At 40.9% G+C, this 16,869-nt stretch overlaps 1 protein-coding gene across 11 annotated transcripts in view; it reads right to left on the reverse strand.

Annotated features, from left to right (window-relative positions):
- Window positions 1-16,869, reverse strand: part of MAP2K4 (mitogen-activated protein kinase kinase 4) — a 172,054-nt gene that overhangs the window by 128,361 nt on the left and 26,824 nt on the right. For 6 of the 11 annotated variants that reach the window (XM_084647525.1, XM_084647521.1, XM_084647522.1 and 3 more), the window contains exon 2: window positions 13,329-13,361. The exons of 4 other annotated variants lie outside the window; for them this stretch is intronic. In XM_084647525.1, the coding sequence (XP_084503651.1) occupies window positions 13,329-13,361 (33 nt within the window). Of the gene's footprint in view, window positions 1-11,217; window positions 11,267-13,328; window positions 13,362-16,869 lie in introns of those variants that run through there. One more of the 11 variants, XM_084647519.1, reaches the window with a different exon arrangement.

Raw genomic sequence — 16,869 nt, forward strand, 5'->3', positions numbered from 1 at the left:
GTTCTTGCATCTCCTCAATAGGGATTTGGAGGGTCTCAGCTACCCTTTTTAATAGGTCTTGGAAACCCTTATAGTTGTCCATTTGTGGGGCTGTGTGGGGCAACAGGGACTCATCCGGGTAAGGGGAGGAAAGGGTCACTAGTGCAGTAGTTCACTTTTCAATGCCTGCTCTTCCATTACCTCCTCTTCTACTTGTGGCTGTGCAAAAACTGGGAGGGGCTGGTGGGGCATCTGAATGAATGGCACCATGAAGGACGCAACTTGGTGCCGCGTGGTCTGGCTGTGCGATTGGTGCACTGGCCCTCGGTGTGTTAAGAACCAATGGTGCTGCGCTACTAGATAGAGTTGGCGCTCGCTGTCATGCTGAAGTCCACAGCAAGGGGGACTGAGGCTCTAGGCACATAGATTCATAGATATTTAGGTCAGAAGAGACCATTATGATCATCTAGTCTGACCTCCTGCACAATGCAGGCCACAGAATTTCACCCACCACTCCCGCAAAAAACCTCACACCTATATCTGTGCTATTGAAGTCCTCAAATCATGGTTTAAAGACTTCAAGGAGCAGAGAATCCTCCAGCAAGAGACCCATGCCCCATGCTACAGAGGAAGGCGAAAAACCTCCAGGGCCTCTTCCAATCCGCCCTGGAGGAAAATTCCGTCCCGACCCAAATATGGCGATCGGCTAAACCCTGAGCATATGGGCAAGATTCATCAGCCAGATACTACAGAAAATTCATTCCTGGGTAACTCAGATCCCACCCCATCTAATATCCCATCACAGGCCATTGGGCCTATTTACCATGAATATTTAATTACCAAAACCATGTTATCCCATCATACCATCTCCTCCATAAACTTATCGAGTTTAATCTTAAAGCCAGATAGATCTTTTGCCCCCACTGCTTCCCTTGGAAGGCTATTCCAAAACTTCACTCCTCTGATGGTTAGAAACCTTCGTCTAATTTCTAGTCTAAATTTCCTGGTGGCCAGTTTATATCCATTTGTTCTTGTGTCCACATTGGTACTGAGCTTAAATAATTCCTCTCCCTCTCTGGTATTTATCCCTCTGATATATTTATAGAGAGCAATCATATCTCCCCTCAACCTTCTTTTAGTTAGGCTAAACAAGCCAAGCTCCTTGAGTCTCCTTTCATAAGACAAGTTTTCCATTCCTTGGATCATCCTAGTTGCCCTTCTCTGTACCTGTTCCAGTTTGAATTCATCCTTCTTAAACATGGGAGACCAGAACTGTACACAGTATTCCAGGTGAGGTCTCACCAGTGCCTTCTATAACGGTACTAAAACCTCCTTATCCCTACTAGAAATACCTCTCCTGATGCATCCCAAGACCGCATTAGCTTTTTTCAAAGCCACATCACATTGGCAGCTCATAGTCATCCTATGATCAACCAATACTCCAAGGTCCTTTTCCTCCTCCGTTACTTCTAATTGATGCGTCCCTAACTTATAACTAAAATTCTTGTTATTAATCCCTAAATGCATGACCTTACACTTCTCACTATTAAATTTCATCCTATTACTATTACTCCAGTTTACAAGATCATCCAGATCCTCCTGTAGAATATCCCGGTCCTTCTCTAAATTGGCAATACCGCCCAGCTTTGTATCATCCGCAAACTTTATTAGCACACTCTCACTTTTTGTGCCAAGGTCAGTTATAAAAAGATTAAATAAGATTGGTCCCAAAACCGATCCTTGAGGTACTCCACTGGTAACCTCCCTCCAGCCTGACAGTTCACCTTTCAGTAGGACCCGTTGTAGTCTCCCCTTTAACCAATTCCTTATCCACCTTTCAATTTTCCTATTGATCCCCATCTTATCCAATTTAACTAATAACTCCCCATGTGGCACGGTATCAAACGCCTTACTAAAATCTAGGTAAATTAGATCCACTGCGTTTCCTTTGTCTAAAAAATCTGTTACTTTCTCAAAGAAGGAGATCAGGTTGGTTTGGCACGATCTACCTTTTGTAAAACCATGTTGTATTTTGTCCCATTTACCATTGACTTCAACGTCCTTAACTACCTTCTCCTTCAAAATTTTTTCCAAGACCTTGCATACTACAGATGTCAAACTAACAGGCCTATAATTACCCGGATCACTTTTTTTCCCCTTTCTTAAAAATAGGAACTATGTTAGCAATTCTCCAATCATACGGTACAACCCCTGAGTTTACAGATTCATTAAAAATTCTTGCTAATGGGCTTGCAATTTCCTGTGCCAATTCCTTTAATATTCTTGGATGAAGATTATCTGGGGCCCCCCGATTTAGTCCCATTAAGCTGTTTGAGTTTCGCTTCTACCTCAAATATGGTAATGTCTACCTCCATATCCTCATTCCCATTTGTCATGCTACCATTATCCCTAACATCCTCTTTAGTCTTGTTAAAGACTGAGGCAAAGTATTTGTTTAGATATTGGGCCATGCCTAGATTATCCTTGACCTCCACTCCATCCTCAGTGTTTAGCAGTCCCACTTCTTCTTTCTTTGTTTTCTTCTTATTTATATGACTATAGAACCTTTTACTATTGGTTTTAATTCCCTTTGCAAGGTCCAACTCTAGGTGACTTTTAGCCTGTCTCACTTTATCCCTATATGTTCTGACCTCAATAAGGTAGCTTTCCTTGCTGATCCCTCCCTTTTTCCACTCCCTGTATGCTTTCTGCTTTTTCTTAATCACCTCTCTGAGATGCTCGCTCATCCAGCTTGGTCTACAACTCCTGCCTATGAATTTTTTTCCCCTTTCTTGGGATGTAGGCTTCCGATAGCTTCTGCAGCTTTGATTTAAAATAATCCCAGGCCTCCTCTACCTTTAGATCTATAAATTCTTCAGTCCAATCCACTTCCCTAACTAATTTCCTTAATTTTTGAAAGTCAGCCCTTTTGAAATCAAAAACCCTAGTTGCAGATTTATTTTTGTTAATCCTTCCGTTCAGTTTGAACTGAATTAGCTCATGATCACTTGAGCCAAGACTATCCCCTACAACCATTTCTTCTATGGAGTCCTCACTACTCACCAAAACCAAATCTAAAATGGCATCCCCTCTAGTCGGTTCAGCAACTACTTGCTGAAGGAATCCATCAGCTATCGCATCTAGGAAAATCTGAGCCCTATTATTATTACTAGCACTTGTCCTCCAGTCTATATCTGGGAAGTTAAAGTCTCCCAAGATCACACAGTTTCCATTAGTATTTACTTTATTAAAAACATTAAAAAGAGCTCTATCCATATCCAAATTAGATCCCGGCGGTCTATAGCACACCCCAAGCACTATCCCAGGGGAGGCTCTAATAGTTTTCTTCCCCAATGTAGTTTTTGCCCAGACGGACTCAGTCATATCCATTTCATTGCTTCTTATTTCTTTACATTCTACCTCATCATTGATATACAATGCTACTCCACCACCTTTACCTTTATTTCGGTCTTTCCTAAACAGCACATACCCCTCAATACCTGTAGTCCAGTCATGACTACTATTCCACCATGTTTCCGTTATCCCTATAATATCTGGTTTCACTTCCTGCACCAGTAGCTCTAGTTCCTCCATTTTGTTACCTAGGCACCTCGCATTAGTGTACAAACGTCTTAATTTTTGCCGTTTGGCCTCACTCACATTCTGTACCCTATTAGGCACGGTCATTCTACAGCCAGTATAACCTATTAGACTGGTATCTACACTGCCCTTCCTCCTACCCACGGCTGTATCCTTTCTTACTTTGTTTTCTTTCCTCTCAATACTAAAATCCGGTGTGGAGATTACCTGGACATCTCCCAACCATCTCCCCCAAATTCCTAGTTTAAAGCTCTCTTAATCAGTTGTGCCAGCTTCCATCCTAGAAGTCTATTTCCTTCCCTACTCAGATGAAGTCCATCCCGAGAGAACTGTCCTCTGTCCATGAATGCCTCCCAGTGGCCATACATCCCAAAGCCCTCCTTATAGCACCACTGCCTAAGCCATCTGTTGATAGTCATAATCTTGTCACACCTTTGTTGTCCTTCTCTAGGAACAGGCAGAATCCCACTAAAGATCACCCGAGCCTCGATTTCCTTAAGCATCTTCACCAGCCTAGCATAGTCTCCCTTAATACTTTCCAGAGAGAATCTAGCCGTATCATTTGTTCCCACATGAAGGATAATTAGGGGATTCTTTCCCGCTCCCTTTAGAATCCTTTTCAACCGCAGGTCTACATCCCGTACCTTAGCACCTGGAAGACAGCACACCCTCCTATTCTCTGGATCAGCTCTGGTTACAGGCCAATCTATTCTTCTCAGTAAAGAGTCCCCAATCACATAGACCTGCCTTTTCCTAGTGACGGTGCTATTCTCCAGTCTATCCCCTGTTCCCTCTGGCTGCAAATTCTTTCCATTCCTAATCTCCCTTGTAATCCTCTTTAACCCATCCTGTACCCTCCTGGGGCTCATATTTGGTATAATCTCCATTAACTCTTTCCCTTTTCCTATAGGACTAGCCGCTCTTCTCTTCTTCCTTGCCCTTCCACCTTCAGTGACTACCTGCTGAGCCCCTTCTTCATTTTCCAACTCTGCAAACCTATTCTTGAGCTCTATTTCTCTTTCACTAGCTCGTCTTTTCCTCTGCCTGGTTCTTTTACTCACATGCTTCCACTGACCACTTTCCTCACCCAGTCTCCCCTCAGAATTCCCCAGCCCTGATTCCACCTGCAAGTCTGAGCTTTTCCCTTCAGATACCTCATGTCTTTGCTCCATAATCTGCTCAAACACCTTCCTAAACTCTACCAGACTTTCCACCTGCATCTCCAAACCTCGGATCTTTTCCTCCATCAGCTCTATCAGACGGCATTTCATACAGATAAAACTCTTACCAGGTGCCCTCTCCAGGATCATGTACATACCACAGCTTCCACATACAGTCATCCTCAGTGTGTCTTCCGCGACATGGGTCACTCCCACTGCTGCCTCTTTATCTGTCATAGCCTTGCCACCTAAATCCTGTTAATCTGGGAAACACAAACCACACCAAAACACCACCACCCACAACAACAACAAAAAACACACCCCAAACAAGCACCACAACACAAACTCCCCTTACAAACTCCCACTCAAACTCCCCTGTTTACAGCTCTGTTTGCTAGCTCCTGTGTCGCTCCAGCTGTCTGTGTCGCTGCCTGACTGGCTGGCTGCCTTTCAGGACCCCTAGTCAGAGAAGCCCCACCCCCTAATCAGGGCTCAGATTCTCTCCCAGCACAAAGCCCCTACAAGCCTCTACACATAAAAATACTACAAAAACTACAAAACCAAAAACAAATACAAATACCTTCTCCTCCAACAGAACTCCCACTCAAACTCCCCTGTTTACAGCTCTGTTTGCTAGCTCCTGTACTGCTGCAGCTGTCTGTGCATCCGCAGGTCCATCAGTGACAAGTATCTCAACAGTGCCACGCAGAATAGACAGCTGTGAAGGAACTGGGTCTTGTCAAGGTGGTGTAGCAATCTCCACTACAGTGATGGTGCACTGTTCTGATCAACTTTGTTCTGGTGCCAAAAGACTTGGTGTTGGAGTCACAGAAGTAAATAGTTCCAGGGTCAGTGCCATACGGTTTCCTAAAGTTCTGGTTTTTGGAACCAGGTGCTTTCATGCCATATGATTGGAACCAGCTTGAGACCAAACTTCGGTGGGAACCTGTTCTGGCCCATGAAGTCTCAGAAGATGTTTGGTTTCACATGGAGGTTTTCCTCTTAAAGGAAGCTCAGGTGGATAACCTACCCCTGGGACTTCTAGCTCCCAGTGGTCTGTCAGAGGACAGTGCTGTCATTGTTGTCATTCAAGTCGCAGTTCTTAAAGGCAAAGAGCCCACACTCTCACTCTTTAGCTCGGAAGATCCCTGTATGTAGGGGTAGCAAGCCTTGGTTCAGGCTCAGGTCTTATTTACTTGGTCATTACTAGCTCAGGAGCCGATGGACTTCCAAATCACACTTTTACTGGGAATGCACAGTTCTCACAAACAAAGTGATTTATGGTCTGTTCAAAGTTGGGGAAGCTCCCTCACAAACATCACTTTGATATTTTTGGAGACTATACATAAGTTTAGATCTAATTTGCTACATTTTTCTTAACCGTCAAGAAACAAACAGCATTTCAATTGTGCTTCCTGCTGCTCTATAGCTGCACTGCATTTCTGGAAGGATTTGACTAACTACTTATAAATCAACGTATCAAGGTGCTCTCAATCTGGCTGGAAACAGAATACGATAGCTTTCAGTCACTGTTCTCCCTTAGAATTCATAGATGGTACTGATGGTTCTTGAGTCTTGTGGCACTGTCCTCCATTCCAAATTGGGGTATATAACTGGCTGCCACCATAACTACAGATTTCTGTGAGTATGCATCCATACCACCGGGCTTTTCCATTCTCTTTGGAAATGACAGCTTAGTCTTTGTTCAAATGCACAAACTTCCCCGATACAAAGTTTCAAGAAACAAAATGGATTGTTTCACATAGCTCTTTGGCATGGAAGAGTCAGTCATTGTGAGATGCCATCAGAGGCCTTTTGTTTGAGTCTCAAACATAGGACACTGTACAGTTTCTACAGTTACTGCAGCTTTGAAAACAGAACTTTCAAGTTGTTAATGAGGTAAATAAAGTAAAGTGCAAGGAAAAAAGGCACCTTGAAAGGAAACTAATTGGGAACAAAGGAATTATCACAACTGGTCTTGAAGCTTAATCAAATATTTCTATTTGCAACAGGATGTTGAAGCATAAGTGTTCATAGATAATAGAAGAAGAGGAGGACTTGTGGCACCTTAGAGACTAACAAATTTATTTGAGCGTAAGCTTTCGTGAGCTACAGCTCACTTCATTGGATGCATAATAATAGAGTGCAGCTTGCAGTGTCAGGTCATTCTGCAAACCAAAGCAGAAAGATAGGGATTTAATGGTTTTCCTATTATGCAAAGTTGCAGAGGACTAAAAATCCAATGTGCTTCTGAAGATGTCTACATGAGACACCTTGAAGGTTTTGGCTCTAGAAATATAAATTGCAATCTGCAGGTAGCACTTCTATTAAGAGCTCTGGATACTCTTCTTCTGGGATCTAGTTCAATAAGATTTACTGTTCCTCCAACATTCACTTCTGGTCAAGAAAAAGGTGAAGGCAGCTATTGGGGTTCCTATCGAACTGCAAGATCTAGTAAGTTGATCTCACTGACTGACACAATCATCGCAGAAGATCTCCAAATCTAAAACCCATGGAACACACCATTTTGTGCTCAGATATAACCAATTCCCCCAACAAAAAGTAAGCAAGGGTAGACCTTTATCCTGGTACACACAGAATTCTAGTTCTAACCTCAATTTTAGGAAATTATCACCTCCTAAAGCCCCTAAAAAAACTGCATCAGAAGACAGCGCTTGTTCCAGTTACCAGCCTCATGCGTGTCCTCAATTTCTTTTAGAGCTTGCACAGTCTAGATTGAATCCTCCACTCCTAGCTTCCTCCAATTGTCCCTAATCCCCAAACAATAGATGCTTTACATCTGAATGTAAATGACAGAGTACCAGCTGGGGATCTGACTGGCTGCTGAACAGTCTCCTAAAGGCTTTTTGTAACCCCCTTGCTGTGGAACCTGAGGGTGGAAAAAGTCAGTAAGCGCTATCCAATTCATTTGCATTGGAGCTATACAAACTTTGAACAGAAGAAGAATTCAAACTCAGACATACAAATGTTAAAACTAACAAACAGCCTTAAGCTGTTTATAAAAAAAGTTTATATTTTCACTACAGTATTGTGTAACTGTTCTGTGGTGCCATCTAGACATGTTGAGAGGTGGCTGTTTAGAACCACATGTGAAGGCTTTTGGAGGATGGTTCGATGGTGACTGGTAATTTATAAATACAATACAGTATAACAGATAACATGGGAAAGATGTAGTATTAAAGAAGGAACCTACAAAGTAGCAACAGTTGAAAACAGCTAGCCTGAAAAAGAATTCTTAATGATGACAACACTTCTAACAGCTTTGAGCAAATTCCACAGCTTCTCAACCAGGAAAAATAAAGTTAAATTGGAACACTACCTTAATTATCAAAGGAGAGGTACTTCAAATTGTTTAAACAATCACCCCAGAAACAGACAAAATGCAGATAAAACTATAAAAGGTCTTTTGACCACTTTTCTGGCTGTTGAAGACAGACAATGTTTTTCATTTTGGCTTTCCACACACACATACTTATCAGCAAACAGTGGTTAATGGAAAAAGTGTATAAAAGAACCAGACTGGGGAACATAGGCCTCTCCCCTTCTGACAGTTTCAACACAGCAAGAGAGCAAACAGATATCAACTTTAGGGCTTCTGAAGGTGAGAGGCTGTGCACTCAGGCTCAACTGGACCCTGCTGCTTGGTATTCAGAGGATTTTAATATTTTTGATATCATCTTTGGAGAAAAATGCAAAGGGAAATGGAAACAGGCTATCTTTCTCTGGGGAAACAGAAGTTGTATGCTCAATCTTGCTTTCAGTTACTTCCTGGAGCTGTGCCTGAGTGCACAAGACAGAAGCTGCGGGCACAAGCTGCTGGGAAAGGAAAGTTGGATTTATTTTTTTTTTGGAGATCAGGAAGTTGATCACACTGCAGCTTTCCCCCTCATCAAGTAATATTAGTAGTAAGACTGGTTAGCACAATGGTGTCTAACACGCAGCTCAGCAGAAAACCACTCTCTCATCTGCCTCAGTCAGCAATCCACAGTTTAAACAAAGCACCAAAGTAGGCAGAGCTGAAATTCTTAAGGGTGCAGCACATACATTGAATTTAACAAACAGATACTGTGAAAGGATTGTGGGGAATTTAAGATCAAATATTGCCAATTTCTGTGGGTATACAACAGTAATTCAGGTGTCTACTTCACGGATTCAAAAGGGAGAACCGGCAAACAAACTCAGATTGCACAACTTTTGCCCAATGTGGAATATTAATACCCATTTACTTCAGCTTTCCACCCTCAAGCATGCAAAACTGAAAGAACATCTGCAAATAAACAGTCCAATTTATGTTTCTTTGGCAGAAAAATAGATTTGCGGTATAAATTGTTGCTCATCTGCAAGGAGGCCAAGGGGAAGGAGAAGCTGGGCTGCGCGCTATTTAGGACTAACAAACTAGAATGCTGTAATACAACTGTACATTCAATTAGCTTACCTCTTATTTAATTCTTATATTGTATTCATAAAAAAATAGGGTCAGATTTTCAAAAGCGCTCAAAAGCCAACAGCTCTCCTAATGCTCTGTGGAGCTGCTGGGTGCAGAGCACTTCTGAAAAAATTGTGCACAAGCCAAATATTATTTACCTGTTCAAAGACTATCACAGAACAACTGAAATGTTTTCACACACTCTCTATTCTAAAAGGACATGACATTTCTGCTAAACATGCACACAAAATATTCAGCTAATACTTCTGCCAACATTCTTCTAAACCCAATTTTGATGAAAAAATACATATGGAAACTATTGTAATGGTAAGTTTAAGTGAGTAAAATTGCCCCCCTTTAAAAATCAGCGTTTATAATGGGAAGCACTTAGTCCAGTAGTCTGCCATTTTTACTACACACTAAACTTATTTTCTGTTGAAAACTTGTTTTATGACAACTAGCAAATTCTGTTGGTCAAAAAATTCCCTTGATATTTTAACTACTCACTTATTTCATTTATTAAAATATTCACCTCACAAGCCCAAACGCCTTTCAGCACAAAATACCCCTCAAATGATGAGCAACGATTTGTCAGAAGTACACAAACACCGATATTTACCCTTAAGTATTTCTAAGCATATTCTCTCAGAGGGCCTGCTGTGCTAACAAGTAAAACTTCTGTCTCAACAAAATACATTAGAGGTTTTCCTCCCCCATTCTCAACCAACAAATTTTTTCCCCCATTTTAGTATACAGATTTCCAAGGTGGAGAGGGCTGTGTACAACAATTTATTTAGAAGTCTATAGTCTGGCAGGATTTAGACTCTTCAAACACTTCCCTCTGAAGATTGTTGAGCCTTTCACATTTTGTCACCCCATGGCAACAATTAGGAACTGAATTATGTAAGCCAATTGAATTCATTTCAAGAATGGACACTAGCAGTAATCTGAATATACGTATTTTAATTTACCTAAGATCAAAATCACTTTCAATTTTCCAAGGACTGATCAAGATTAAGGAGGCAGGTAAACCCATTTGTTGGCCTTGCTCTTTTTGCCAGATGTAACAAGCTTCCAAGGAAGTTTTACATGTGAAGTTTTCAGTTCAAAATTATTTTTTGCCAACATTTCCTGTATATGTAATGATTGAAACAGATGAGTGTGCAGGAACTCAAAGATCTACATGGATAGTTATTCATTAGTAAAATGCTCTGAATACAGATCAGTTATTTTTAATCCACTATTATTTTCCACCTGCATTTAAAGATGAACTAAGGTGCTTTGATAAACAGGCAAGAGGTTTGAGTTCAGCCCCTGTGAATGCCTCTGTATTTGCTGCTAGGTACTGATCCTGCAAAATCTTTAAATATGTAAGCAGATGCACTGACTTTAATGGGACTACTCACATGTTTAATGTTATGTATGTGTGTAAGTGTTTGCACAACTGGGACACTACCTTGTAAATTCTCCACACGGCAACTGCAAGCAACTCACAACAGATACCCCTACATCCTCCATCTCAACAATATACTAGGGGGACTGTCTCCATCATCCAAAGTGAGTGCACATCACTGCCAAAGAAGATCGAACTAAATCACATTTCAACCTTCAGACACAGAAACAAAACAGCTTTCACCCAAATTAATGGACCTCAAACATACAGTAACATGACTTTAAAGAAATGTTTCATTTCTTCTGGAGTCCCCACTGGCTGACCTAGCACTGTGTTCCTGGGATGTTTGGCATACACAGTACATAGGTCATTGACAGAAACACAGCCCAGATGATTTTTTCCAAGCTCTTAGATGATAGATGCATTTTATTCCACTGGGCTGGCAAAGATGTCTCCCTCTTACTCATTGGTTTACTCTGTGCTTAGCATATTCCTACCTGAGAAACTCTCAACTCCTTCAGGGGGCAAAATGACAACTTCCTTCTTTGAGGTCCTCTCATCAGTTCACTGATGGAGATCTGTCTGCACGCTTGTGCTTCCTGTGAAATTTTGGAATGACCCTTGCTCTGCATACATACCATATTGCTGGCCGAGCCCATACTTTTGTTTCATTTCATTATCAGGGACCTGTGTTCTGTTTAAGAGTTCAGCTGCTTATTCCCTTCACAAAGCCAGACTTCTCTGACACAGCAGGACCACGTCTAGTGGAAAAGATTATTTCCCCATGAACATTCTGGTTGCAGGTGGGGAATAAGAAGTTGGAGCATGTGGACTGAAAAAAGATCCTGGTTTTATGCAAGAGTCCCTAGTGGAGAAATAAATAAATAAATAAATTCAAACTCTGCAGAGGTATTTCTGGTCAGAAAGTTTTCAGTGTCCATGGTACAGAAGAGGATCTGTAAAACGCTGACACAAGATTAAGGACAATGTCCTGAGCAAATATTAAGGCAACCTTTCCTAAAATGTCAAGTTTGATGTCAGAACTTAGTGTGCCAGCTTTTCTCAGAAAGAAATTCACTGTGTAACAAACTGTTTCACCTGTGGTCCAGGAACACCCATATATCATCACAGTAAACTAACTAGACGTTATGGGGAGGGGGAGGTCAGTTTGCTTGTTTGGTTTTTAAGAAAACATTTTTTGATCTGAGCAGCAATCAGCTAGGCATTCACTAGGAAGACTGAATACCTGGAAGTTTTACGTAAGTTTTGTGTAAAGTTTTTATTTTATAAAATGGATTTGAAAACACTGCTTTCCAGAGGAACTTTAGAATTTGCCACACTCTAGGACAAACCATATTGTTAAAGGACATGCATTGTTCTCCAGTTCAGTCCCACTGGCACAGTGGTGACTCAAGTTGGCCTGCTATGCACTGAATCTTTGTAAGTGTACCTCTCGTAAAAGGTTTCAGAGTGGTAGTCGTGTTAGTCTGTATCAGCAAAAAGAACAAGGAGTACTTGTGGCACCTTAGAGACTAACAGATTTATTTGGGCATAAGCTTTCATGGGTTAAAACCCACTTCATCAGATGCATGCCTTGTAAAAGTTTTCCAAACAGAGACGCAGTGGTCTGCAAATAGCAGTGAACAGACATATAAACCCTGTCAACCCACAATGCAGGATATTCTCATTAGAGCATCTCAAAATAAATTAGTTTATATTCATTTTTCTAGCGAGCATGTATACTGGATATCAGTCTTTAAATTCCAAGACACCAATTATTGAATGTTAGCAATTAACTCTAGATATCTGACTTCAGTTAAAATAAATATGCATATTTATCAAGTGCAAATAAAAATTAAAAATATATATTTAAAACGCAGAATGAGATGCAGAGTGGATTTTTACTGAACTACAGAACATTTACCAAATAGAGGTGCCATCAAAACTATGTTTTGGTCTCCAATAAAACTCCACTAACTCATGACAGGCAATTGTGAAGGGTACTGTGATTTGAGTGACATAGCAATGCAAAGTATGAAAAGCCATTAGAGAAACAATAAAAAAATTAATCCTAAAGAGCTTCCATTAGTCATCAAAAATTGCTTTGCAATGACTGATTTTAGTCTCACCTTCCAAAAGTCTAGCCTCAATTGAAATAGCCAGCCAAGTTTAGGAAGTTACCTACATTACTCCCCTCCTTCCACAGAGGTGCACAGATAGTAACAATGATCCAAATCAATATCAGTGTGACCATTACCTACACAAGGAACTTTTTTAGGTGCTCAGATCCAAATATGTTGCACTGTTTAACTTAATTCATTTTTCTTAATATAAAGTTACATAAGAAGCAAAGCGCTCTTTGAGGAACACTTCTAGTTTAATAAAGCAGCTGCAATTCAAAAAGTCAAATCCCACCTGATTCATACTCCACTGGAGTTTGGCAGTGTGTGAAACTCCAATGAATAACAGGACTATCTGTGTACCTCTAGTTCATTATTCACTTGTTACAGATATGTAAGTGTAAAAGACATGTGCAAGTTTTACAACCAATGGCCTAATAGAAAACCATTTGTGGTTTTTTTTGTTTTTGTTTTTAAACTTTTTAAACAATATGAAAAATGGAAGCTCAATCAATGTATAATTGCCATGGTTGGTTAGTTGGAACAACAGTGGATACATTCCCAGAACCAAGACTGATATAAAAAAATAAAAATAAAAGTAGCATAATACTATAAAATTTGTAGCTTACTTTGTGCCTTTTCACAGAAGTTTATCTGAAAGCCTAAAGCAAAAAAGATAAGTTCTAGTTCATTCACTGGAAGTCACAGAATTGCATAACTATTAAAAGTCACATGTTTCAATTATCATTATTAGAGACTAAAAATGCTGAATAAAACGGGTTTCATGGGCAAAGTGTCATCCTGAGAAACTAACAAGAAGTGCAGTCATCTCAATCTCCTTCATTTACATCCCATGCATTTTCAGCAGCTCTGTATTGTCCAAAATGCCAAGAAAGAAATCAATCAATGGCCAGATCTGGTCAAGAGGGAATCAGCTTATGAGAGTGTTAGCTTCATTGTCAAGTTAATAAAAATAAAGCAGTCATAACTCCTTGGATACCTTTGCAAATCCATTCAAACAATTTTGCTAATATAGGTCTTCTGCAGTAGCAAGTCACATTCTTGATGATTAAGACATTAAGGAGAATACTGTGTCCCAATGAAGCCAAAGATGTTAATTAATTTCTGATTGAGGTAAGTGACATTTGAAAATATTTCATCAAGTCGAACAGTATTTTACTTAGCATTTCCCAACAAGCAACATTCAGTTTGTTAACATCTGTGCAACAATGGAGGACCAGTTCTTTTAAAACCTGCACTAATAAGAATATCAGACTAAATCAAACAAGTTTTTTCAGCTGAAATAAGGTAAATTACATTACATTTCTCCTTTAAGAGGCAGACAGTGCTCCCCTGGTTTTGATTATGTAAAAGTGATTTACATGGCTCACCTACCCAACATTTGCGAGACTAAGGATTTATACCCTATTTCTGATTTTCAAGATACTTCTCTATGCAGGCAGTTGCAGTCTTTCCTCTCCCTCCACTCTCACTCTCACCCCCACCCCCACCAACTAGACTTCAACCAGGAATAATTCTCCTCAGTCCTAGTGATCTGTTCAGTTCCTTTGGGGTATAAATGGAAAGAACCTGAGAACTGATGTTACTCCAGTTCACACACACTGAACAAAATATCCAACTCATGCAGTGTTCACAAATAAAAATCTGGAAATGAAATATGTTAGGTCCATTCACATTATACCAATCATCAGCAGTACTGCCCACCTGCACTGTAGTAAACATCTGATTTGTAGCATTAATTTCTTATATCTCCAGTGTTGCCAAAGCACGATTTTATTGTGAGTCTTGCAATATTTGGCGCTTTTCTGATAGCCCCAGCTTCTAAAGCCCTGTAAGTAATAATCTCAGCTTCTTTTTTCCCCGTAGTCCTCATGATTGCAGAGAAAAGCTAGAAAACATGAACCCTAAAAGATTTCAAAATTTAGAAGACAAATAAAAAGGACTGAATAGTTATTCTTTAAAATCTCATAATTTGGGGACGGCAGGGGGGAAGAGGACTGACTCATAATTTTTGAATGCTTGGGGTTGGCAACACTGCGTCACGTTCCTCAGATAAGAAACCTAAATCCCTAATATAGAATATACAGTCACATTCACCATGCAGTAAATAAACTACTTACCCAGAAAAGGTTTGTTAAACACTACACAATCAACTATACTACAGTGTTAAAAAGCTAAGCACATGGAATTATCAGTCCACTACTTGCAAATTTAAATTTCACACTAAGTAGCTAAAATCTCCAGGATAAACTGATATTGTGCTTGCCCTTTATTCCAATTCTCTGAAAGATACAGTAGCAGCTAAAATTATTCTACAGGTGCAAGTTCTAAAAGAAATCATGCTAACAATACTGACACAAACTTAATAGGCTATCCTTAATGTTGCAATCAGAACACACACTGTAGAACCAAAAGAAAAAAGTCTCCTGCACTCCTGGCAATTTACAAATCACCTATGACGCTGACAATAACACACTCCAGCACTCCACAGAGATTTGACTTCTATCTCCAACAGATACTGAAAACAATACATACACCCCAATTTCATCAAACTCACACTCAGGAAAACTTCAACAGCAACTTAGAATCACAGAAGATTAGGACTGGAAGAGACCTCAGGAGATTATCTAGTCCAACCCCCTGCTCAAAGCAGGACCAACCCCAACTAAATCATCCCAGCCAGGGTTTTGTCAAGCCAGGCCTTAAAAACCTCTAAGGATGGAGATTCCACCACTTCCCTAGGTAACCCATTCCAGTGCTTCATCACCCTCTTAGTGAAATAGTTTTTCCTAATATCCAACCTAGAACTCCCCCACTGCAACGTGAGACCATTGCTCCTTGTTCTATCATCTGCCACCACTCAGAACAGTCTAGCTCCATCCTCTTTGGAATCCCCCTTCGGGTAGTTGAAGACTGTTATCAAATCCCCCCTCACTCTTCTCTTCTGCAGACAAAATAAGCCCAGTTCCCTCAGCCTCTCCTCATAAATCATGCCCCAGCCCTCTAATCATTTTTGTTGCCCTCCACTGGACTCTGTCCAATTTGTCCACATCCTTTCTGTAGTGGGGAGCCCAAAACTGGATGCAATACTCCAGATGTGGACTCCCCAGTGCCAAATAGAGGAGAATAATCACTTCCCTTGATCTGCTGGCAATTCTCCTATTAATGCAGCCCAATATGCTGTTAGCCGTCTTGGCAACAAGGGCACGCTGTTGACTCATATCCAGCTTCTCATCCACTGTAATCCCCAGGTCCTTCAACAAATAAAAGGCAGGATGACTTTGCAAATGAATGGACTATGCAACAGGCAAATGGGATGATCTATTTATATTAAAAAGCATGAAGTCACTACGGTATTTGGTGCAGAACAGGTTTCTTGGTCAGCCAGTATACCCTTCAGCCAGGTGATCTAGCTCCTGAAGTAACCCAATTCTCTCTTCTTCACCAATTCCAATTATTTCTTTAAAGCATCTCAGCTTCCAGCATCTTCAAGTTCTCAATGAACTGGCTGTGCAGGAGCATTTCAGTACTGGGCTTAGTCAACTTCACCTGTTCTAGCCACAAATACTGCAGGTCCCCATTCTCTCTCTATTCCGAGGCAGGTCAGCTCCTGCTTACTCTATGTGGCCTTTGCCAGGGTTCTTTTCCTTGAGGAACATGCATCTCCACCTTCCAAAGACACTCCACCATCTGAACCTGTCCGTTTGCTAAGTTGTACAAGGATTTCAGCCCGGTGCCTGAAACATCCCTCTCTTCAGATCTCTCCAGTCCATTACTATGTGGGTCTGCTGGGTAGTGATAGGAGTTACTGCAATCTCTGACACACCCGCCCTACACACCACTTCTGCGTCCATGGTGCAACGCTGTGCCCATGGGTGGCTTATAAGCAGCAAGGATCAAACCTGGATTGGGAACCCTGGATCTAACAGTAGGAGCAGCTTAAAGACCCAGCTCTGCTAGCCAAGACTGTAGCAGGCTTATCAGCCTCCGTACATCACCCAGACACCACAAGAGAGGAAGAGAGCGCCACAACAAGCAGCTGTGTATTACACAGGACACCTCCTCCTTTGTTGGTCTGCCAGTTTCTCTCAATGAAATATTGTAAGAGAGGCACAACTTGTCCACTAACAACTCTGCACTGACCCCCTA

The sequence above is a fragment of the Lepidochelys olivacea genome, assembly GCF_965140295.1.
Source record: "Lepidochelys olivacea isolate rLepOli2 genome assembly, chromosome: 14".
Classification (NCBI taxonomy): Eukaryota; Metazoa; Chordata; order Testudines; family Cheloniidae; genus Lepidochelys; species Lepidochelys olivacea.